At 44.4% G+C, this 24,508-nt stretch overlaps 1 protein-coding gene across 8 annotated transcripts in view; it reads left to right on the forward strand.

The window, feature by feature from the left end:
* Positions 1-24,508, forward strand: part of LOC132899354 (lisH domain-containing protein ARMC9) — a 122,400-nt gene that overhangs the window by 41,018 nt on the left and 56,874 nt on the right. For all 8 annotated transcript variants that reach the window (XM_060941151.1, XM_060941149.1, XM_060941150.1 and 5 more), the window contains 3 exons: positions 19,040-19,074; positions 23,390-23,501; positions 23,830-23,922. In XM_060941151.1, coding sequence (XP_060797134.1) covers positions 19,040-19,074; positions 23,390-23,501; positions 23,830-23,922 — 240 coding nt within the window. The remainder of the gene's footprint in view (positions 1-19,039; positions 19,075-23,389; positions 23,502-23,829; positions 23,923-24,508) is intronic.

Raw genomic sequence — 24,508 nt, forward strand, 5'->3', positions numbered from 1 at the left:
CCAAGTGGCAAGGACCCTTTGAGGTCACACGACGAGTCAGGGACGTCGACTATGAGGTGAGGCGAATGGACAGGGGTGGGGCGCTACAGATTTACCACCACAATCTGCTCAAACTCTGGAATGAGGAGGTCCCCGTGGCGTTGGTGTCGGTGGTTCCGGAGAAGGCGGAGCTGGGGCTGGAGGTTCAAAAGGGAACATTGACATCGCATACCTCTCCGGTCCCCTGTGGAGACCACCGCTCCCCAACCCAACTCACGGAGGTTGCCCAGTTGCAGACCGAATTTTTGGACGTGTTCTTGCCCCTGCCCGGCCGCACCGACCTCATAGAACACCACATTGAGACGCCCCCGGGGGTGGTAGTGCGCAGCCACCCTTACAGGCTACCCCAACACAAGAAAAAAGTGGTTTGGGAAGAACTCGAGGCCATGCTCGAAATGGGCATCGTCGAGGAGTCCCACAGTGACTGGAGCAGCCCGGTGGTCTTGGTGCCCAAGGCCGATGGGTCAGTAAGGTTCTGTGTAGACTATAGAGAAGTCAACGCAGTGTCTAAATTCAATGCGTACCCAATACCTCGTATTGATGAGTTGCTGGATCGACTAGGCACGACTCGCTTTTACTTGACACTGGATTTGACAAAGGGTTATTGGCAGATCCCCTTGACGCCACTATCCCGAGAAAAAACGGCCTTTTCCACACCGTTTGGCTTACACCAATTTGTTACACTTCCTTTTGGGCTGTTTGGGGCGCCCGCTACGTTCCAGCGGCTTATGGACAGGGTCCTCCGCCCCCACACCACCTATGCGGCCGCATACTTAGATGACATAATAATCTATAGTAATGACTGGCCGCGGCATCTGCAACACCTGAGGGCCGTCCTTAGGTCACTGAGGCGAGCGGGTCTCACGGCCAACCTGAAGAAGTGTGTGATTGGGCAGGTGGAAGTATGGTATCTTGGCTTCCACTTGGGCAATGGGCAGGTGCGTCCCCAAATTAACAAGACCGCAGCGATTGCAGCCTGCCTGAGGCCCAAGACCAAAAAGGGGGTGAGACAGTTCCTGGGGCTGGCTGGCTACTATTGTAGGTTTATACCTAATTATTCGGACGTCACCAGCCCGCTGACTGATCTCACTAAAAAGGGGGCACCAGATCCGGTCCAGTGGATGGAGCAATGCCAGCGGGCTTTCTCTGAGGTGAAGGCTGCACTGTGTGGAGGGCCACTGTTACACTCCCCTGACTTTTCTCTCCCCTTTATGTTACAGACGGATGCGTCGGACAGAGGGCTGGGGGCTGTTTTGTCCCAGGAGGTGGAGGACTGTCCAGTGCTGTATATCAGCAGAAAGCTGTTGGTGCATGAGGGGCGCTACAGCACCAACGAGAAAGAGTGCCTTGCCATTAAGTGGGTGGTCCTCGCCCTCCTCTACTACCTGCTGGGATGCCCTTTCACCCTCTGTTTGGACCACGTGTCCCTCCAGTGGCTCCACCGCATGAAGGATGCCAACGCGCAGATCGCCCGTTGGTATCTGGCACTCCAGCCCTTTAACTTCAAGGTGATCCACAGGCCGGGGGCGCAGATGGTCATGGTGGACTTCCTCTCCTGTTGGGGGGGGAGTCGGCTGCAGGCTGGACAGCCGCCTGGCCTGAGTCGGGCGGTGGGGGTATGTGGCAGCGGGGGCATGGTCAAGCGTCGGTCTGTGACCGGAGGGCGGAGTCAGGGAAGGTAAGTGGCAGAATCACTGCACCTGATGTCTATTAATGTGTGTTTGTGTGTCTTCCCCAGTGACCGTGCCCTACATAAGGAGAGAGAGAGAGTAGAGGAAAGGAGCTCTCTCCCCAACCAAACGACGTGTGTGGGTGACTGGGAGAGTGTGGTTGCAAAGCTGAAAAGCAAAAATAAAAGTTTTGAGAACTCAGTTCTGGCCTGCCGTCCTTCTGTGCTCCACCCACTCCTACGAAGTGCTACAGGTACAAAAAAGGAACAGCTGGAGGACCAAATTGCAACTCATTAGGTCAATTGGCAATAGGTCATTAACATGACTGGGTATAAAAAGAGCATCTTGGAGTGGCAGCGGCTCTCAGAAGTAAAGATGGGAAGAGGATCACCAATCCCCCTAATTCTGCGCCTACAAATAGTGGAGCAATATCAGAAAGGAGTTTGACAGTGTAAAATTGCAAAGAGTTTGAACATATCATCATCTACAGTGCATAATATCATCAAAAGATTCAGAGAATCTGGAAGAATATCTGTGCATAAGGGTCAAGGCCGGAAAACCATACTGGGTGCCCGTGATCTTCGGGCCCTTAGACGGCACTGCATCACATGCAGGCATGCTTCTGTATTGGAAATCACAAAATGGGCTCAGGAATATTTCCAGAGAACATTATCTGTGAACACAATTCACCATGCCATCTGCCATTGCCAGCTAAAACTCTATAGTTCAAAGAAGAAGCCGTATCTAAACATGATCCAGAAGCGCAGACGTCTTCTCTGGCCCAAGGCTCATTTAAAATGGACTGTGGCAAAGTGGAATACTGTTCTGTGGTCAGACAAATCAAAATTTGAAGTTCTTTATGGAACTCAGGGACGCCGTGTCATTCGTACTAAAGAGGAGAAGGACGACCCAAGTTGTTATCAGCGCTCAGTTCAGAAGCATGCATCTCTGATGGTATGGGGTTGCATTAGTGCGTGTGGCATGGGCAGCTTACACATCTGGAAAGACACCATCAATGCTGAAAGGTATATCCAGGTTCTAGAGCAACATATGCTCCCATCCAGACGATGTCTCTTTCAGGGAAGACCTTGCATTTTCCAACATGACAATGCCAAACCACATACTGCATCAATTACAGCATCATGGCTGCATAGAAGAAGGGTCCGGGTACTGAACTGGCCAGCCTGCAGTCCAGATCTTTCACCCATAGAAAACATTTGGCGCATCATAAAACGGAAGATACAACAAAAAAGACCTAAGACGGTTGAGCAACTAGAATCCTACATTAGACAAGAATGGGTTAACATTCCTATCCCTAAACTTGAGCAACTTGTCTCCTCAGTCCCCAGACATTTACAGACTGTTGTAAAGAGAAAAGGGGATGTCTCACAGTGGTAAACATGGCCTTGTCCCAACTTTTTTGAGATGTGTTGTCTCATCTCATCTCATTATCTCTAGCCGCTTTATCCTGTTCTACAGGGTCACAGGCAAGCTGGAGCCTATCCCAGCTGACTACGGGCGAAAGGCGGGGTACACCCTGGACAAGTCGCCAGGTCATCACAGGGCTGACACATAGACACAGACAACTATTCACACTCACATTCACACCTACGGTCAATTTAGAGTCACCAGTTAACCTAACCTGCATGTCTTTGGACTGTGGGGGAAACCGGAGCACCCGGAGAACATGCAAACTCCGCACAGAAAGGCCCTCGCCGGCCACGGGGCTCGAACCCGGACCTTCTTGCTGTGAGGCGACAGCGCTAACCACTACACCACCGTGCCGCCGTGATGTGTTGTTGTCATGAAATTTAAAATCACCTAATTTTTCTCTTTAAATGATACATTTTCTCAGTTTAAACATTTGATGTGTCATCTATGTTCTATTCTGAATAAAATATGGAATTTTGAAACTTCCACATCATTGCATTCTGTTTTTATTTACAATTTGTACTTTGTCCCAACGTTTTTGGAATCTGGGTTGTATAAAACAGGTAAAATCTAACAAATCCACAAAAATCAGGATAACAGATGAAGACAATACATGGATGTAGACAAAAATAAATTAAGCAGAATAACTAGGCCTATAAAATTAATAAAACAAACAGGATAAATAAAAAGATAAATAAATAAAAGATAAATAAAAAATAAATAACCTCAGCAATGCAGATGTTAGATATGCATCGTAGTCTAACATAGCCTACATAATATTATGCGTGTGCGTCACCTACTGGTGCATGTAGGATTCAGAACACGGAAGATGATTGCAAAGTTATAATCTGATTCAACCATACGTAGCCGAGTACCAGACAGCAGATTTTTCACCTCCAGCACTGACGGTCTCATGTTGCCATTTAGAAGTTGTTTGCATTGTTGTTCGATTTACAAATAGTATACTGCTCTTTAGCTGCATATTTTTACTTTACAAGATAGGCATCAAGTACATTTTACATTTTGGGCAGTTTTAAAGTGCCATTCCACCATTGGATGTATTTTTTTGGCATAAAATACAATATATTTTATGACAACATGACTAGACAGAGAAATCTTTTAGCTTCAAAATGATATATCAAACATAATTTTTTGACAACGACAAGTATATTAATTTTGCGACCAAAGTCACCTACCCTTTTAATTTCCGTGCGGTAGTGAAACGTGATGTCATCGGCAGGTTCCCCTTCTTGTGTACCACGTCACGTGTGACGTGGCACAGATTATCAGCAATGGCGGATAGAACGCGATTGTCAGCTTCGGAAAAGAAGCGAAGGAAAATAGCAAGTGATACCCAAAGGAGACGGTCGATGGTGAATATCAGCACAGCAATTGACAAGTGGAAATCGCGTTCTATCCGCCATTGCTGATAATCTGTGCCACGTCACACGTGACATGGTACACAAGAAGGGGAACCTGCCGATGACATCACGTTTCACTACCGCACGGAAATTAAAAGGGTAGGTGACTTTGGTCGCAAAATTAATATACTTGTCGTTGTCAAAAAATTATGTTTGATATATCATTTTGAACCTAAAAGATTTCTCTGTCTAGTCATGTTGTCATAAAATATATTGTATTTTATGCCAAAGAATACATCCAATGGTGGAATGGCACTTTAAGTGCATTTTGGTGGGTTTTGAACATATTTTGGGCTGGAAAACGTCAGCAGTATCTGGCAACACTGGATGTCTGTGTAGAGAGCATACACACTAGACAGTATTTATGCAGAGAGCATACACACTAGACAGAGTTTATGTAGCGAGCATACACACTAGACAGAGTTTATGTAGCGAGCATGCACACTAGACAGCGTTTATGTAGAGAGCATGCACACTAGACAGAGTTTATGTAGAGAGCATGCACACTAGACAGCGTTTATGTAGAGAGCATTCGCACTAGACAGCGTTTATGTAGAGAGCATGCACACTAGACAGCGTTTATGTAGAGAGCATGCACACTCGACAGCGTTTATGTAGAGAGCATGCACACTCGACAGCGTTTATGTAGAGAGCATTCGCACTAGACAGCGTTTATGTAGAGAGCATTCGCACTAGACAGCGTTTATGTAGAGAGCATTCGCACTAGACAGCGTTTATGTAGAGAGCATGCGCACTAGACAGCGTTTATGTAGAGAGCATGCGCACTAGACAGCGTTTATGTAGAGAGCATGCGCACTAGACAGCGTTTATGTAGAGAGCATGCACACTCGACAGTGTTTATGTAGAGAGCATTCGCACTAGACAGCGTTTATGTAGAGAGCATTCGCACTAGACAGCGTTTATGTAGAGAGCATGCACACTAGACAGCGTTTATGTAGAGAGCATGCACACTCGACAGCGTTTATGTAGAGAGCATTCGCACTAGACAGCGTTTATGTAGAGAGCATTCGCACTAGACAGCGTTTATGTAGAGAGCATGCGCACTAGACAGCGTTTATGTAGAGAGCATGCGCACTAGACAGCGTTTATGTAGAGAGCATTCGCACTAGACAGCGTTTATGTAGAGAGCATGCGCACTAGACAGCGTTTATGTAGAGAGCATGCGCACTAGACAGCGTTTATGTAGAGAGCATGCACACTCGACAGCGTTTATGTAGAGAGCATTCGCACTAGACAGCGTTTATGTAGAGAGCATTCGCACTAGACAGCGTTTATGTAGAGAGCATTCGCACTAGACAGCGTTTATGTAGAGAGCATGCGCACTAGACAGCGTTTATGTAGAGAGCATGCGCACTAGACAGCGTTTATGTAGAGAGCATTCGCACTAGACAGTGTTTATGTAGAGAGCATTCGCACTAGACAGTGTTTATGTAGAGAGCATGCGCACTAGACAGCGTTTATGTAGAGAGCATGCACACTAGACAGCGTTTATGTAGAGAGCATGCGCACTAGACAGCGTTTATGTAGAGAGCATTCGCACTAGACAGCGTTTATGTAGAGAGCATGCGCACTAGACAGCGTTTATGTAGAGAGCATGCACACTAGACAGCGTTTATGTAGAGAGTATGTTATGCACAACCTGTCAACCTCGATTACAATTTCCTCTCTCTGTATTGGCCTAATTTAATGCTTTAAAGTAATTATTTTTTCGACTAAAATGAATGACTAAAACTGGACTAAAACCCTTTTAGTTTTCGTTGACTAAAACTAGACCAAAACTATCAAGGATAGAATTGACTAAAATGTGACTAAAACTAATAAGCATTTTGTCCAAAAGACTGCGACTAAAACTAAATCAAAAATGGCTGCCAAAAACAACACTGATTTAAAACCATTGTTTTGGATTCTTCGATTAAATGTTCCCATTTTCTTAAAGATAAGCTCCATGTTAACACAAATGGACATATTTTAAACTTAGAATTAGACTGCTATACAATCAACAATCTGTGTGTTTATTTGTTTATTTACAGTATTTATTCATGTTTGATGAAGTTTCCCTGGTTGTTACATTTATTCATCATGATTATAATATTATATATATATATATTTTTTTTTGTAATAGCAGCGAAGCTCCATATTTAAGAGAATAGGGTAATGCATCAACCTGATATTTGAGGGCATTTGTGACCGAATGACGTACTGTACATGTACCACCAAAGGTTACCTGATCGTAAGTGCAAGGCAACGTACCTCATAAACACTTGACCGCCAGACAACGAAATTTGCATTATCTACATAAGATAGATGGGTTTTTATCCAGCACTTATTTTTAATTTGCTTTTTAAATAATATGGAATTATTTAGTAACTCATTTTACAGAAAATATTCATGACACTTTCATACTTTCAAACTAGTTAAAAGTTTTATTAGTTACCAGGCAACTGTTTGACATGTCAAGTTTGAAATCTCAAGACTACAGCTCTAATACAGAGACGTCCACAAATGCTGGTGACCGGCGGTTTTCTCCGTCTAAACAGATGGTCTGCGCCGGCTACTCAATTCCAGAAAAAAAAAATTGCCTTTCAATGTTCAAGCGATTTATATTTGCTGCAAATCCAATTATTTCAACACAAAATTGTCTTTGATTTGGGTCTAGTATGGCCAGAAGCAATGCCATTTTTGTTGATCAATTCTCACGCTCTGATTGGCTGAGCAGGACCATGTGACCATGCCGTAGCAGGCAGTAAAGCAGGCGATTTCGCTCGATTTTCACAAAATGCCACCGAAGAAGAAACTAAAACCTTCTGTAGGGCAAATAAATATAAAGTCTATGTTTTCTGCAGGTTTGTACATATAAATCGTAATTAATATTTTCATATCTAAGAATTATTTTCATATCCAGAAACTACACGGAGTGCTGAAGTTTCCATAAAGCTGTATGGTCCCTTAGCTAAGGCTTCATTCTTATAAAGTGCAAGTGCAAATAACTAATTGTGTGCAAATATTTATGCTGAAATTAAAACTATACAAGTCACAATACCACACCAGAAGCACATCAAGTATATTACACATTGCACCGAATAAGCTCAGCATGTAGTTATGTTACAGAGAAAGGCAGCATACTACAGAACTGACAGAGCCAAACACACACACACACACCTAGAGGGAAATTTCATACATATTTTGCAAGTATTTTACAGGGAAATGATTAGTAATTTATTAACTGAGAATGCACCAGAAGGCATGTAAATTTCCAAATATTCTGGGGGCGCATGCCCCCAGACCTCTCCTAGCAAAAGCACACCGTGGGAGAACCCTGTCTAATCCTTGGAGCTCATACAGTGTCTTGCAAAAGTATTCATCCCCCTTGGTGTTTGTCCTGTTTTGTCACATTACAAGCTGGAATTAAAATGGATTTTTAGAGGGTTAGCACCATTTGATTTACACAACATGCCTACAACTTTAAGGGTGCACATTGTTGTTTTATTGTGACACAAACAATAATTAAAATGAATAAACAGAAATCTGGCGTGTGCATAGGTATTCACCCTCTTTTGTATGAAACCCCTAAATACAACCCCAATTCCAAAAAAGTTGGGACAAAGTACAAATTGTAAATAAAAACGGAATGCAATAATTTACAAATCTCAAAAACTGATATTGTATTCACAATAGAACATAGACAACATATCAAATGTTGAAAGTGAGACATTTTGAAATTTCATGCCAAATATTGGCTTATTTGAAATTTCATGACAGCAACACATCTCAAAAAAGTTGGGACAGGGGCAATAAGAGGCTGGAAAAGTTAAAGGTACAAAAAAGGAACAGCTGGAGGACCAAATTGCAACTCATTAGGTCAATTGGCAATAGGTCATTAACATGACTGGGTATAAAAAGAGCATCTTGGAGTGGCAGCGGCTCTCAGAAGTAAAGATGGGAAGAGGATCACCAATCCCCCTAATTCTGCGCCGACAAATAGTGGAGCAATATCAGAAAGGAGTTCGACAGTGTAAAATTGCAAAGAGTTCGAACATATCATCTACAGTGCATAATATCATCAAAAGATTCAGAGAATCTGGAAGAATCTCTGTGCGTAAGGGTCAAGGCCGGAAAACCACACTGGGTGCCCGTGATCTTCGGGCCCTTAGACGGCACTGCATCACATACAGGCATGCTTCTGTATTGGAAATCACAAAATGGGCTCAGGAATATTTCCAGAGAACATTATCTGTGAACACAATTCACCGTGCCATCCGCCGTTGCCAGCTAAAACTCTATAGTTCAAAGAAGAAGCCGTATCTAAACATGATCCAGAAGCGCAGACGTCTTCTCTGGGCCAAGGCTCATTTAAAATGGACTGTGGCAAAGTGGAAAACTGTTCTGTGGTCAGACGAATCAAAATTTGAAGTTCTTTATGGAAATCAGGGACACAGTGTCATTCAGACTTAAGAGGAGAAAGACGACCCAAGTTGTTATCAGCGCTCAGTTCAGAAGCCTGCATCTCTGATGGCATGGGGTTGCATTAGTGTGTGTGGCATGGGCACCTTACACATCTGGAAAGACACCATCAATGCTGAAAGGTATATCCAGGTTCTAGAGCAACATATGCTCCCATCCAGACGACGTCTCTTTCAGGGAAGACCTTGAATTTTCCAACATGACAATGCCAAACCACATACTGCATCAATTACAGCATCATGGCTGCGTAGAAGAAGGGTCCGGGTACTGAACTGGCCAGCCTGCAGTCCAGATCTTTCACCCATAGAAAACATTTGGTGCATCATAAAACGGAAGATACGACAAAAAAGACCTAAGACAGTTGAGCAACTAGAATCCTACATTAGACAAGAACGGGTTAACATTCCTATCCCTAAACTTGAGCAACTTGTCTCCTCAGTCCCCAGATGTTTACAGACTGTTGTAAAGAGAAAAGGGGATGTCTCACAGTGGTAAACATGGCCTTGTCCCAACTTTTTTGAAATGTGTTGTTGTCATGAAATTTAAAATCACCTAATTTTTCTCTTTAAATGATACATTTTCTCAGTTTAAACATTTGATATGTCATCTATGTTCTATTCTGAATAAAATATGGAATTTTGAAACTTCCACATCATTGCATTCTGTTTTTATTTACAATTTGTACTTTGTCCCAACTTTTTTGGAATCGGGGTTGTAAGAGCTGGTCCAACCAATTCACTTCATAAGTCACATAATTAGTTGATTAAGATCCACCTGTGTGCAAAGTGTCACATAATCTGTCACATGATGTCTGTATAAATCAACCTGTTCTGGAAGGACCCTGACTCTGCAACGCTACTAAGCAAGCAACATGAGAACCAAGGAGCCTCCAAACAGGTCAGAGACAAAGTTGTGGAAAAGTATAGATCAGGGTTGGGTTATAAAAAAATATCCTAAACTTTGAATATCCCAGGGAGCACCATTAAATCCATTATAGCAAAATGGAAAGAATATGTCACCACTACAAACCTGACAAGAGAAGGGCGCCCACCAAAACTCACAGACCGGGCAAGGAGGGCATTAATCAGAGATGCAACAAAGACACCAAAGATAAACACTGAAGGAGCTGCAGAGATCCACAGTGGAGATGGGAGTATCTGTCCATAGGACCACTTTAAGCCGTACACTCCACAGAGTGGGGGTTTACGGAAAAGTGGCCAGAAAAAAAAGTCACTTCTTAAGAAAACACATTTGGAGTTTGCCCAACAGCATGGAAGAAGATTCTCTGGTCAAATGAGACTAAAATTGATCTTTTTGGCCATCATGGGAAATACCATGTGTGGTGCAAACCAAACACCCTGAGAACACCATTCCTACAGTGAAGCATGGTGGTGGCAGCATCATGCTGTGGGGATATTTTTCATCTGCAGGGACAGGAAAGCTGATCAGGACTGAAGGAAAGATGGATGGCACTAAATACAGGGCAATTCTGAAGGAAAACCTGTTTGAGTCAGCCAGAGGTTTGAGACTGGGATGAAGGTTCACGTTCAAGCAGGACAATGACCCTAAACATACTGCTAAAGCTACACTGGAGTGGTTTAAAGGGAAACGTTTAAATGTCTTGGAATGGCCTAGTCAAAGCCCAGACCTCAATCCAATTGAGAATCTGTGGTATAACTTGAAGATTGCTGTACACCAATGCAACCCATCTAAACTTGAAGGAGTTGGAGCAGTTTTGCCTTGAGGAATGGGCAAAAATCCCAGTGGCTAGATGTGCTAAGCTAATAGAGACATACCCCAAGAAACTTGCAGTTGTAACTGCAGCAAAAGGTGTCTCTACAAAGTATTGACTTTGGGGGGGGTGAGGGGTGAATACCTGTGCACACTCCAGACTTCTGTTTTTTTCATCTTAAGTATTGTTTGTGTCACAATACAACAACAGTCTTCACCTTTAAAGTGGTTGGCATGTTGTGTAAATCAAATGGCGCTAACCCCCCAAAAATCCATTTTAATTCCAGCTTGTAATGCGACAAAACAGGACAAACACCAAAGGGGATGAATACTTTTGCAAGACACTATATGTTGCATTCGCTTCAGGAGGATGTTTTTCAATAGTTTTTTTCCCTCAGCTGTTTTTATTCTACTGGTTTTTTCATAGCGGGCAACGTATCTTTGCATTGTATGTTGTTTTTTTTTTCTTTTCTTTCTTTTTTTTTTTTCCTGAACAATTTCTTACTCTGCACACTTGTGTAAATATAATTATTGTATTGTTCAATAGCGGTGAGCATCTTTCCTTAGTTTTAGATCATCTAAAAATGCCATGGATCAATATTGGTTAGTTCTTATGTCTGATAATATTCGATGGTAACTACATAGTAATGATGTAAAGTGAAATGCGTTTGGACAACATGCGTTGTCAAAGAAATAAATAAATCTGTATTTGTAACTGCGATGCGTAACTCATTATTGGTATCAGTGTCACAAGATAATACTGCAATTTATTGATGTGAAATACATTACACGACACAATTCGATGGTTCATATGCTATATTATTTTTTTCACGGTCCAAATCCTGCGCTCTGATTGGCTGGTGAGCGGGTCCGTATCCTACGGTACGAACCCTAGTTACGGACCTCTGGCGACTCGCTCGTTCACAACAACAACAAACATAGTAGCATTTTTGTCAACATTTATCTTATTTTTTAATAACATTTATTTATAAGATTATCAAAAATCTTATAAATTTTTGCCAGCATTTCTCAGGAGAATAGCATTAATTTTACAGCATGGATAGCGATAACGACAGTGTTCACAGCAAAAAGCGAGTTTTACTACCCTGAGGAAGAAGAAATAAAAGAAAACATTTCAGGAGAAAGCTAAAAACCTGTAATTTGCTAACGCCGAGCAAAAACATGTCTGAATCCTGAATGACTCCTGTTTGTATAAATAGGGGACTACATAGGCGGCAAAATGTAGTTTTTTCCTGCCATGGAAGTGCACTTGTATACCGAGGAGGAAGCAATTTGCATTACAGCCGTGAATGAGGATTCAAAATGGCGGCTCGGCTCGGTTTTCCCTTTCGGGTGCTCTCGTTTTCTGTTAGAATTTGGGAAAGAAAAAAATAAATATATTATTTACCAGCTTAAGGTCGAGCCGTATGGTGAAATACCCTGACCTCGGCCTTGAATACTGACCTCAGTCCTCTGTACTTTCAAGACCTCGGTCACAGTATTTCACGATACGGACCTCCCAGCTGGTAAATAACACACACACATACATATATATATATATATATATATATATATATATATATATATATATATATATATATATATATATATATATATGAGTGATTCCACGCTTATGGGTACTGAAATGGGGACATGAACTTATTTTTAAAAATTCACCTAAAACCATTTCTTTTTTTACCATCAGGTCACAAAACATGTAATCTTTAATGAATGATATGTTAAAAGATAACTTTAATTTTCTGAGATGTAATAAAAACATATTTATATGCCAAAGTCAGAACGTAACAGAAGTGTTGTGGACATATATATTCTCAATTTTAACAATGTAGAATTACTTTTTGAAACATAGGAAGGTGATGTTTTAGCAAATATAATTAATAAACATGTGTAGTAGAATAAACATACACATTCTTTCAATAAGATTAACATGGTATATAGCTAGATTGTAATTAATTTGTAACAGACGCGAGATGGACAATCGTAACAGAAGTAATGTAACAGACATCATTTTGGAACTCATAGGCTTGACTTTGGCATATAAATATGTTTTTATTACATCTCAGAAAATTAAAGTTATCTTTTAACATATCATTCATTAAAGATTACATGTTTTATGACCTGATGGTAAAAAAAGAAATGGTTTTAGGTGAATAAGTTCATGTCCCCATTTCAGTACCCATAAGCGTGGAATCACTCATATATATATATATGATATTTTGCTCATACACTCAAAAGGAGCTCTACTTTTAGACAGTGCCTAAATATCTATATTACCCTCAGGTCTTTCAATTACATAATCTGGGCTACACCCTGTATTTCTGAATTTGGGCTTTTTCCATCGTGATGCAGGGTAATTTGGGCTTTTCTGCACGCGCAAAGTGCTGTTTTCCCAGCGCTCTGTGTTTAAACCTGCTGCTGCTTTTTTAGCTATAAAGTTATGAATAAATAAAGAAATCTATGAATGTTATTTTTACCTTTATTGCAAAATGTCTACAGCATTAATCCCTCTTGATGTACATGACAAAAATAATTAGAATACAGTTAGTATTTAAAAGATGTGTTGGGGCCTGAGGAGAGCCTGGCGGAAAGGAGCCTGCACTCTAAAAAATAAAGGTGCTTCAGTGATTCTTCAAATCTCTGGATGGTTCCATGGAGAGTCAAAACTCTGTGATGAACCATTACATTATGTGAAAGGTTCTTCACATTGGAAATGGTTCTTCAGAGCCTGGCATTCTCTTACCATTTGCTGGTCAATGCACATAGGCTATGTTTACACAAATCTGTCTTCACTGCTCAAACAAATGGTTTAAATGGTTCTTTAAAGAACTGTTGCATGAACGGTTCTTTGAATCCCTGAAAAAGGTTCTTCTATGGCGTCACCCTGAAGAACCGATACTGGCCCCATTATTTTTTAGAGTGTGGGAATGAAAAAGCAAGTTCTGCACTGGCACCATCAAAGAGACAAACCTGTAGCAGACCTGCGACACAAAAGGTTTTTCAGTCACATCACAAGAATTGGCAGCGCAATTCACAGCATGTAGTCGGGTAAAAGATCTCAGTTTAAATGAAAGGCCAGTGTCTAAGACCATCATCAACAAGAGGACCAAGCACCAAGTCACTGATTCCACCCACACTTACACAACGGTAAGCAAGCTGTATCTTAAATACACACAGTTGTGTCCTGAATAGCTCTCTTTTATTCAGTCTTTTACCTGATTTACCTAATGTGGAAATCTCGCTCTGGCAAGTCTCACTCCTCCATGAAATCATGGCGTGCCGATCACCGTTGATGGAGAATTCGTGCTCTGCGTGAGGCTTACGGCTAGTTCGACAAAGCCGGAACAACATGGGAATGGTGCAGATTTCGCGTCAATTACAAGAAATACATGCTAATTCTGGCGGCACGGTGGTGTAGTGGTTAGCGCTGTCGCCTCACAGCAAGAAGGTCCTGGGTTCGAGCCCCGGGGCCGGCGAGGGCCTTTCTGTGTGGAGTTTGCATGTTCTCCCCGTGTCCGCGTGGGTTTCCTCCGGGTGCTCCGGTTTCCCCCACAGTCCAAAGACATGCAGGTTAGGTTAACTGGTGACTCTAAATTGACCGTAGGTGTGAATGTGAGTGTGAATGGTTGTCTGTGTCTATGTGTCAGCCCTGTGATGACCTGGCGACTTGTCCAGGGTGTACCCCGCCTTTCACCCATAGTCAGCTGGGATAGGCTCCAGCTTGCCTGCGACCCTGTAGAAGGATAAAGCGGCTAGAGATAATGAGATGAGATGAGACATGCTAATTCTCACTAATTTCTGTGTTTTTAAATAAGAAAGTCAAGACATTGGGTTTTATGCAGCCAAGTTTATTTACTCAACATTCGTTTTTATTTTTTTAACTTTTGGTAGCACATTTTGGGCGCTTTACCTTAATTTGGGCGCCTATGACGTTATCCGTCGCAGGTTTCATGTAATTGAAAGGCCTGACCAGTGTTATATTTAAGGTATGAATTAAAATTACAATCTCAGAAATAGTTTACTAAAGTTAAATCTCTCGTCGTCTCGTCTCGTCTTCTTCCGCTTATCCGGGACCGGGTCGCGGAGGCAGCAGTCTAAGCATGGAAGCCCAAACTTCCCTTTCCCCAGACACCTCGGCCAGTTCCTTGGGAAGAACACCAAGGCGTTCCCAGGCCAGCCGAGAGACATAGTCCCGCCAGCGTGTCCTGGGTCTTCCCCGGGGCCTCTTCCCGGGGGGACATGCCTGGAACACCTCCCCAGGGAGGCATCCAGGAGTCATCCGAAAAAGATGCCCGAGCCACCTCAGCTGATTCCTCTCGATGTGGAGGAGCAGCGGCTCTACTCCGAGCTCCTCCTGAGTGACTGTGCTTCTCACCCTATCTCTAAGGGAGCGCCCAGCCACCCTGTGAAGGAAACTCATTTCGGCCGCTTGTATCCGCGATCTTGTTCTTTCGGTCATTACCCAAAGCTCATGACCATAGGTGAGAGTCGGAACGTAGATCGACCGGTAAATTGAGAGCTTCGCCTTTTGGCTCAGCTCCTTCTTCACCATGACGGACCGGTAAAGCGACCGCATCACTGCGGAGGCTGCACCGATCCGCCTGTCGATCTCACGCTCCATCCTTCCCTCACTCGTGAACAAGATCCCGAGATATTTAAACTCCTCCACTTGAGGCAGGACTTCTCCACCAACCTGGAGAGGGCAAGCCACCCTTTTCCGGTCGAGAACCATGGCCTCGGACTTGGAGGTGCTGATTCTAATCCCAGCCGCTTCACACTCGACTGCAAACTGCCCCAGTGCATGCTGAAGGTCCTGGTTTGAAGAAGCCTACAGGACAACATCATCCGCAAAAAGCAGAGATGAAATCCTGTGGTTCCCAAACAGGATTCCTTCCAGCCCCTGGCTGCGCCTAGAAAGTCTGTCCATAAAAATTATGAACAGAACCGGTGACAAAGGGCAGCCCTGCCGGAGTCCAACATGCACTGGGAACAGGTCTGACTTACTGCCGGCAATGCGAACCAGACTCCTGCTCTGTTCGTACAGGGACCGGACAGCCCTTAGCAAAGAGCCCCGAACCCCATACTCCCGAAGCACCCCCCACAGAATACCACGGGGGACACGGTCGAATGCCTTCTCCAGATCCACAAAGCACATGTGGACTGGTTGGGCAAACTCCCATGAACCCTCGAGCACCCTATGAAGGGTATAGAGCTGGTCCAGTGTTCCGCGACCAGGACGAAAACCGCATTGTTCCTCCTGGATCCGAGGTTCGACTATTGGTCGAATTCTCCTCTCCAGTACCCTGGAGTAAACCTTCCCTGGGAGGCTGAGAAGTGTGATTCCCCTATAATTGGAGCACACTCTCCGGTCCCCTTTCTTAAAAAGAGGGACCACCACCCCAGTCTGCCACTCCAGAGGCACTGTCCCCGACCGCCACGCGATGTTGCAGAGGCGTGTCAACCAAGACAGCCCCACAACATCCAGAGACTTGAGATACTCAGGGCGGATCTCATCCACCCCCGGTGCCTTGCCACCGAGGAGCTTGCAAACCACCTCAGTGACTTCAGCTTGGGTAATGGACGAGTCCACCTCTGAGTCATCAGCCTCAGTCTCCTCAGTGGAAGACATGATGGTGGGATTGAGGAGATCCTCAAAGTATTCCTTCCACCGCCCGACAATGTCCCCAGTCGAGGTCAACAGCTCCCCACCCGCACTGTAAACAGTGTTGGCAGAGTACTGCTTCCCCCTCCTGAGGCGCCGGACGGTTTGCCAGAATTTCTTCGAGGCCGACCGACAGTCCTTCTCCATGGCCTCCCCGAACTCCTCCCAGTTCCGAGTTTTTGCCTCCGCAACTGCCCGAGCTGCAGCACGCCTGGCCTGCCGATACCCGTCGGCTGCCTCAGGAGTCCCGGAGGTCAACATGGCCCGATAGGACTCCTTCTTCAGCTTGACCCTTACTTCCGGTGTCCACCACCGGGTTTGGGGATTGCCGCCACGACAGGCACCGGAGACCTTGCGGCCACAACTCCGAACAGCTGCGTCCACAATGGAGGTAGAGAACATGGTCCACTCAGACTCAATGTCCCCCGCCTCCCTCGGAAGCTGGGAAAAGCTCTCCCAGAGGTAGGAGTTAAAGACCTCCCCAACAGAGTGCTCAGCGAGACGTTCCCAGCAGACCCTCACCATACGTTTGGGCCTGCCAGGTCTGTCCAGCTTCCTCCTCCGCCAGTGGATCCAACTCATCACCAGGTGGTGATCAGTTGACAGCTCAGTCCCTCTCTTCACCCAAGTGTCCAAGACATAGGGCCGGAGATCAGATGAAACAACTACAAAGTCGATCATCGACCTCCGACCTAAGGTGTCCTGGTGCCATGTGCACTTATGGACACCCCTATGCTTGAACATGGTGTTCGTTATGGACAAACCGTGACTAGCACAGAAGTCCAATAACAAAACACCACTCGGGTTCAGATCGGGGAGGCCGTTCCTCCCAACCACGCCCCTCCAGGTGTCAGTGTCGTCGCCCACGTGAGCATTGAAGTCCCCCAGTAGCACAATGGAGTCCCCAGTCTGACCACCCCTCAGTACCTCTCCCAGGGACTCCAAGAAGGCCGGATACTCTATACTGCTATTTGGCCCGTAGGCACAAACAACAGCAAGAGCCCTCTCCCCAATCCGGAGGCGCAGAGAGGCGACCCTCTCGTTCACTGGGGTAAACTCCAACACATGGCGGCTGAGCTGGGGAGCTATAAGCAAGCCCACACCAGCCCGCCGCCGCTCACCACGGGCGACTCCAGAGAAGTGGAAAGTCCAGCCCCTCTCGAGGAGCTGGGTTCCAGAGCCCAAGCTGTGCGTGGAGGTGAGCCCGACTATCTCTAGCCGGTACCTCTCAACCTCCCGCACAAGCTCAGGCTCTTTCCCCCCCAGCGAAGTGACATTCCATGTCCCAACAGCCAGCCGCTGTGTCCGGGGATCAGGTCGTCGAGGCCCCTGCCTTCGACTGCCACCCAATCCACACTGCACCAATCCCCTACTGCTACCTCTGTGGGTGGTGAACCCACAGGAGGTCGGGCCCACGTCACCTCTTCGGGCTGAGCCCGGCCAGGCCCCATGGGCAAAGGCCCGGCCACCAAGCGCTCGCATACGAGCCCCAACCCCGGGCCTGGCTCCAGGGTGGGGCCCCGGCTGCGTCATACCAGGAGACGTCACGGTCCTTGATTTTTTTCTCTATAGGGGTTAAATAGCTAAATAAATACAATTCTTCACCTACAAAAAGTTTGCATTAGGTTTACCGGTAAAGTCAGTGCCAGTAACATTTTTATTATCTGTGGACAGAAGTGAAGATATGAAGCGAGTTTGTGACTGATGTGTCACTGAGGCACACCTTTGTACTCATTTCATTTTATCGTGTGGTCAGGCGTCATGTTTTCCAGGCTGTTAAGTCCTTCTTTTATGATTCAGGGTACACCTTATGCACACACAGAGGACAAACACTCAAAAGAATTGCACTGCATTTGGGTTAGATAAACTGAAAAGCTCTTGCTCACATCTGATATTTACATAAAGATGTAAAGAGTGGCATATTTTAAATTTCTCAGTGAAATGTAACATTAATGTCCTTCCAAGCCCAACCAAACAACTAATGACCCCGTCCTTTCCCTCCATACCTACCTCTGTATGGGCTTGAATTTCAGTCTAACTCCCTGTGGCAAAGAGAAGAGGAGAGGGAGTGAAGAGGAAAGAAAAGGAAAGTGTTATAGGAAGGAAAAGAATTTAAATCAAAAGAAAGAAAAGAAAAATAAAGGAAAGGAGATAATAATTGAAAGGAAAGGAAAAGCAATGAAAGAAAAGATATTGCAAGGAAATTTAAAAGGAAAGAAATTAAATCAAAAGTAAAGTTGGAAAAAAAGATTTAAAGAAAGGAGAGTTAAACAAAGGAAAGAGAAGAAGAGAAGGTCGATGAGGAAACGAAATGAAATTAAATATTGGACAGAATAGGACAGGAAAAGAAAGGAGAGAAATGAAAAAGGAAAATCGCGGTACGCTGATTAACCCGAGGTCAGTGTTTGGACTCACTGCATGGACGTGTTTGTTAAAGCCACTATTCTGCATGCAACCCTAACCGTATAAACACACACTGCACTGACCTGCTGCAGCTACATGTATGCTAATGTTACATATTAATATAACAGTAATTACAACCTTCGCTCTGTCTGTATGTCTGTCTGTATGTATGTATGTCTTAGGCCTCATCCATGTTACGAGCGTCCATTGCAGCACAGTAAGTACAAACCTGCAGTATGCAAAAAACCCCAAACAAATCTTAGCAAGTAAAAATAACTTAAATACAATCACTTCTGCCCTGTATTTCCTATTATAAAATGACAGTAAACCAAGTCTACAATTATTAAATCTATATCTAGACATATTTTGTGAATTTCAAGCTTGAAATTTTGTCGATCGTTTCTGTTCTTTTTGATTATTTTTTTTCTCACTGTATTTCTAGAAAGAAGCAAAATGATCTGCCAGTAGAATAAGAACATGTAAAGCATGAGATGAGTAAAAGCATTTAAAAACAGGCTAAATAATCTGAAATTGAATTGATGATATTCTCAAGTTTGCTGGGGGGGGCTGTTACTGGATGAGGATGGTCACCTGAAGGACCCCTCCCCGCGGCTCCTGTTACAGAGCATTTGGATGTGAACAAACAGTTAAAGGTCATAGGCAAAGGTTTTCAATTTACCGGTATGCACATTTGAAACTTTTATATGTTAAAAAACCCTGTGTAATTTTCTTCTGGTCCCAAGAAGTATTGTTAATAAGTAATAATTAAAATAAGTTAGCGTGGATCGCGGCGAATTTCTGCTCGGTGATTTTCGTGACCACTCGGTGCGTGACGTCATTCAAGGCAAACAAATCGCTTGAGTTGAGTCCACTTCAGTTTATTTGCATTGCCATTCGGCTCGGGAATTTCCAAAGAAAAACCATGCCTTATTGTTGTGCAGTGAACTGTAACAACGGGACCGGTTCAGGAAGAAGTTTTTACCTTTTTCCAAGAGAGGAGAAGAGGCGGAGAGAGTGGATTGTGCACATGAAGCGAGAGGGTTGGCAGCCGGGTAAATACGCCGCTCTGTGCTCCGATCACTTTGACGACGATTAATTTTTGAAGAATCCACATCTGTTGGATAGTTTAGGTGTCAGTGTCAGACAGAGAAGGCTCAAACCTGACGCTGTACCGACAAAATTTGAACACAAAATCAAGCAGTCAAAGAAGAAACGGAGCAGCAACGCTCAAGCAAAAAGGAGAAGATTGGAAGTAAACATTTTTACCTTTGCTTGCAATTGACAAGTCAAGAATCCTGAGGGATCCTGTACAATCATTGTGGAAATGAGACAAAGGGATAATTCCTCGCTTAGAGTAGGCTATAAATAGTATAATGCCGCGGATGGCAGGCTAATGTGGCCTACCGGCGCACTGTCAGGTGATCGTTACCTATATCCACTAGGGAGGGCGGTTTAATTATTCTTCAAAAGGGCTCTTATTTAGTATTACAACAAAAGTAAGAATTTATCATAATTACCAGGATAAATCGTTTTGGCGCGAGTCTTGTTGAGGTCCGGGGTCACCGCGATCAGAGTTGGCCGAGTCGCTGTCCGATTCCGAGGCCGCACGGTCAAACCAGTGAGCCACATTCACCGATTGCTTCACAACGGCCATAGGTTCACAGGGTTTTTTCTAGAAAAATTTAGTATGAGGGCGCTCACCATGGCGAGGGAGCGAAGCGGGGGGGGAGATGGTGCCGGTTGTCCCCCCCCCCGCCGTGCAAAGCCTTTGAAAAATGCTCCAATGGGACATTCTGAGGCTATCTGAGAGGGAAATTGTAACAAATTGTCTGTCAACATTGAAAAAGAAAGAAGTAATCTTCTTCTGCCCCGGACAGTTTTGGCTTTCTTCTGCTTCGTGCCGCGGGACGACATCTTTAAATGCCCAAGTGTCAACAAAAACAACTCGCGAACTACTTCTGTCAAAAGCTCCCGCGCCGGTGGGTGAAAGGTCATTCAGTCTCGAGAAATCTCGCTCGACAAGTCAGCTGACCTTGTATGTAACCCATGTCAAATCTCGCGAGAGCAGCCGCGACAAGTAAACAACTAAACAACATGCCGCCTCAGTCTGGAAAACGCCAATTCGGATTGTTTTTGCACCGTCTGGCGGTGTATCTACTATGATTGGAATATTTTTGGAGCAATTATAACGTATTTGATGATCAGACACATTGTCACGTAGTGTTGCTGGGATGTTTTCACGGAGTCGGTAAGGGGGCGCACGCCGAGAGTAAGAGGGCGCAGCGCCCCTGTTCCCCCGTTTAGACGAAAGCCTGGGTTCATACATATATGGTTTCACCTCTCGATATTCAATTTGGAGACTTCCTACTTCAACATCGCTATCGCTTTCAGACATTTTACACAACCTCTTACGACCAAAGTCCGTACATGTGTGCTCGGTTTGCAAGTAAACACAGAACTGCTCCCAGTCTGTTTGCCTTGAATGACGTTATGGCGACGGTCCCCTGGCGGTGAAAGTGCGCATAAGTGAGATGTAAACAAACCTTCGGAACTTGTGCAAACCAGTATATTTTAACCGTTTTATTCAATTTTAGGGTGCAAATGAGACACCAGGAAGATTTAATTCGCTTTTTGGGTCATTCTTCTAGAAAATAAAGTTGATATTCTACATTCCACCTCCGACCCTTGCCTATGACCTTTAAAGGAGTCATTTTTTAAGTCTTCACATTTATTTTAGAATAATTTTTACAGCATAACTCTTTTTTTTTTTTTTAATCCATGTTGGATCAAAGCCATTGATCCTGTGGTGAGTCCTGCGCTGAGGGGATGCAGTTTCAGCAGGAGAGCAGATCTCTCTTGCAAAAGAAATCTTGATCTCAATAAAATTACCTGATTAAAGGTTATATATAAATGAGAGAATATCTTGGAGGAAAGTTCATCCCTCCAATCCACTTCCATAGACTTGGCAAGGAGCGCTGAAGATATTCTGTAGACTCATGGTGGCCTCACTACTGAGACACTTCATTTTGGTTTTAATTTGTCACCAATCTGTATCACAGCCTCTCATACCTTATTGTTTGATTCTGTAATTTTTAATTTGCTCACCTCTCCACTTTCTACATGCTGTCCCTGCGCCATACCTCTCGCCTCCTGGGGCAGCCGTCCCTGCGCCCTGCTTCTCGCCTCCTGGGGCAGCCGTCCCTGCGCCCTGCCTCTCGCCTCCTGGGGCAGCCGTCCCTGCGCCCTGCCTCTCGCCTCCTGGGGCAGCCGTCCCTGCGCCCTGCCTCTCGCCTCCTGGGGCAGCCGTCCCTGCGCCCTGCCTCTCGCCTCCTGGGGCAGCCGTCCCTGCGCCCTGCCTCTCGCCTCCTGGGGCAGCCGTCCCTGCGCCCTGCCTCTCGCCTCCTGGGGCAGCCGTCCCTGCGCCCTGCCTCTCGCCTCCTGGGGCAGCCGTCCCTGCGCCCTGCCTCTCGCCTCCTGGGGCAGCCATCCCTGCGCCCTGCCTCTCGCCTCCTGGGGCAGCCGTCCCTGCTCCCTGCTTCTCCCCTCCTGGGGCAGCCGTCCCTGCTAACTTACAGACACAGGAAATTATTTCCAAATAAAAATACTTTCATGAATGAAAGTGTTACACTGTAATGATTTAGAGATTAAAAAGGCATAAGAGCCATTTATAGTTGTAATTGATTTGTAACTCTAATTAGAAATTCGGAGAGCTTATTTCTTCTTTCTGTAATTTGTTTTCACTCACCTCTGCACTGCCTGTCACTACTCTGATTTATGCATTGAGTGAAGTACAGTAGTAGACTAACTGTGCTCGTTTGAAATAACGTAAAACATGAGTCATTTTCTATGGCTAGCTAACTTGAAGATGTTTACAAAGTGATATCATATTCCAACATGATCTCACTATGAATATTTGTAACATAACATTAGCTAACTTAATATAGAGTGTATCTGAAAACATCACTCACACGCCTTTTTTTTCTTTTTTTTTTAAATGTTGGATGTCTTCCATCTTTTGCCACTTGGGGTGTTCTGACATTGCTAACTATTCTCTGAATCGAATTGTTTGAATTGTTTTTGAGTGCAGCTTGAGTAGAAGATGTTTCTGCATGGTCCTAGTGCCTGCGCGCCTGTTTTTTTTTTTTGTTGTTGTTGTTTTGTTTTTTCCACCTGGACTGTGTGTGTGTGTGTGTGTGTGTGTGTGTGTGTGTGTGTGTGTGTGTGCGCATGCGGGGGAGGGGCTCTTTCGGGGGGCTTTCAGGGAGGGTGCGGGGTCCCGTTGGGGGGGGGACGCCCCCAATATAATGGTAGGGGAAACACTGGATGCATTAACCCATGTTCAAATCATTTTTACTAGCTAAGATTTTTTATGCTTTACAGTATGCTCTAGTGTTGTTAATGAATTATTGCAATTTTATTTTATATTTATAGATTATTTTATTTTTGCAATTCTTTTCAGTGCAGTTTGGGTATCTGTCTGTTAGAACCGTACTGTAGTTGTGTGATTCCTCGGTCTCTCTGTTTATCATCAGGAGGAGTAAAGACGTCCAACTGCCGCCCTCACTGGACTATGACAAGCTGAAGAGGGATCTGATCAGCGGATCAGACCGACTGAAAGCTCTGCTGCTGCAGGCCCTGCGCTGGGTACACACACACACACACACACACACACGCGCACACACGTCTCAGATTCTGGCACTTGTGTGGTCCTATAACCTGTAGAGCTACATCAATAAGAAAACTTCATTTCTTTAATTTTTTAGCGTACGTGTAGGTCTCGACATGGGCAGTCGTTCTGTTATGGATCTGCTGAATTGTAGATAGTGTAACACTGTTAAGCAATAGGCTATTTTAATATTATTTTTTGTTGCACATTTGTGTGTACAGAAAGAAACGAGGTAGTGAGCCTTGAGTGAGACATCTGTGAGCTTTGTGTTGTAATGTGTAGGTGATGGTGTGCTTTTGGTTTCAGAGGTTGACACACTCAGTACAGGGTGAGCAGAGAGACATGGTTCTACAGATCTTCATCAGTAACGACCTGTTAAACTGCTGCACCACTAAACAGGTATCAGAACAAACACCTCTTTCCACTGAGAACATTTCAATTTACATTTATAATCCATGAATCAACTTAAAGTGCATATCACAGGCAAATTCAGGAGCAAGATCAATGTAATTCTCCTATTTTATATTAAACTTTGGTCAAATATCTGTCACATTTTGCATTTTGTGCAATTTTTGTACCTTGCGCAATACCATAAAAATTCAGTTGAAATCAAGCCATTTGAGGTGAATTGGTCCGCCTCTGAAAAAACTTGGCATTTGGATTTCCCGGCAAACATTGATTTTCGTGACGTCGCGTGCGGGACGCCTCCTTCTGAATCCTACGTCAGCGCTGGTTTGTTTATGAGAAAATGACCTGGTGGTTTTCTGCAAATTTCTTCAACGTTATCGCGTAATTATTAAAATGGTTAACAGATGTATCGTAGGAGGGTGTAGCAGCATTACATTCTTGATGGGATTAGTACTCATCGTTTCTCACATTGCGCTCCGATGACAATTCCATATTTCAATGCAAAATCACTAGCTGCTAAACTTGGTCTACACAGGCTGTGCACTGAAACCGTGGAAGCTCGCGCAGCCTGCTGGCG

Source organism: Neoarius graeffei, chromosome 15, assembly GCF_027579695.1.
Source record: "Neoarius graeffei isolate fNeoGra1 chromosome 15, fNeoGra1.pri, whole genome shotgun sequence".
Lineage (NCBI taxonomy): Eukaryota > Metazoa > Chordata > Actinopteri > Siluriformes > Ariidae > Neoarius > Neoarius graeffei.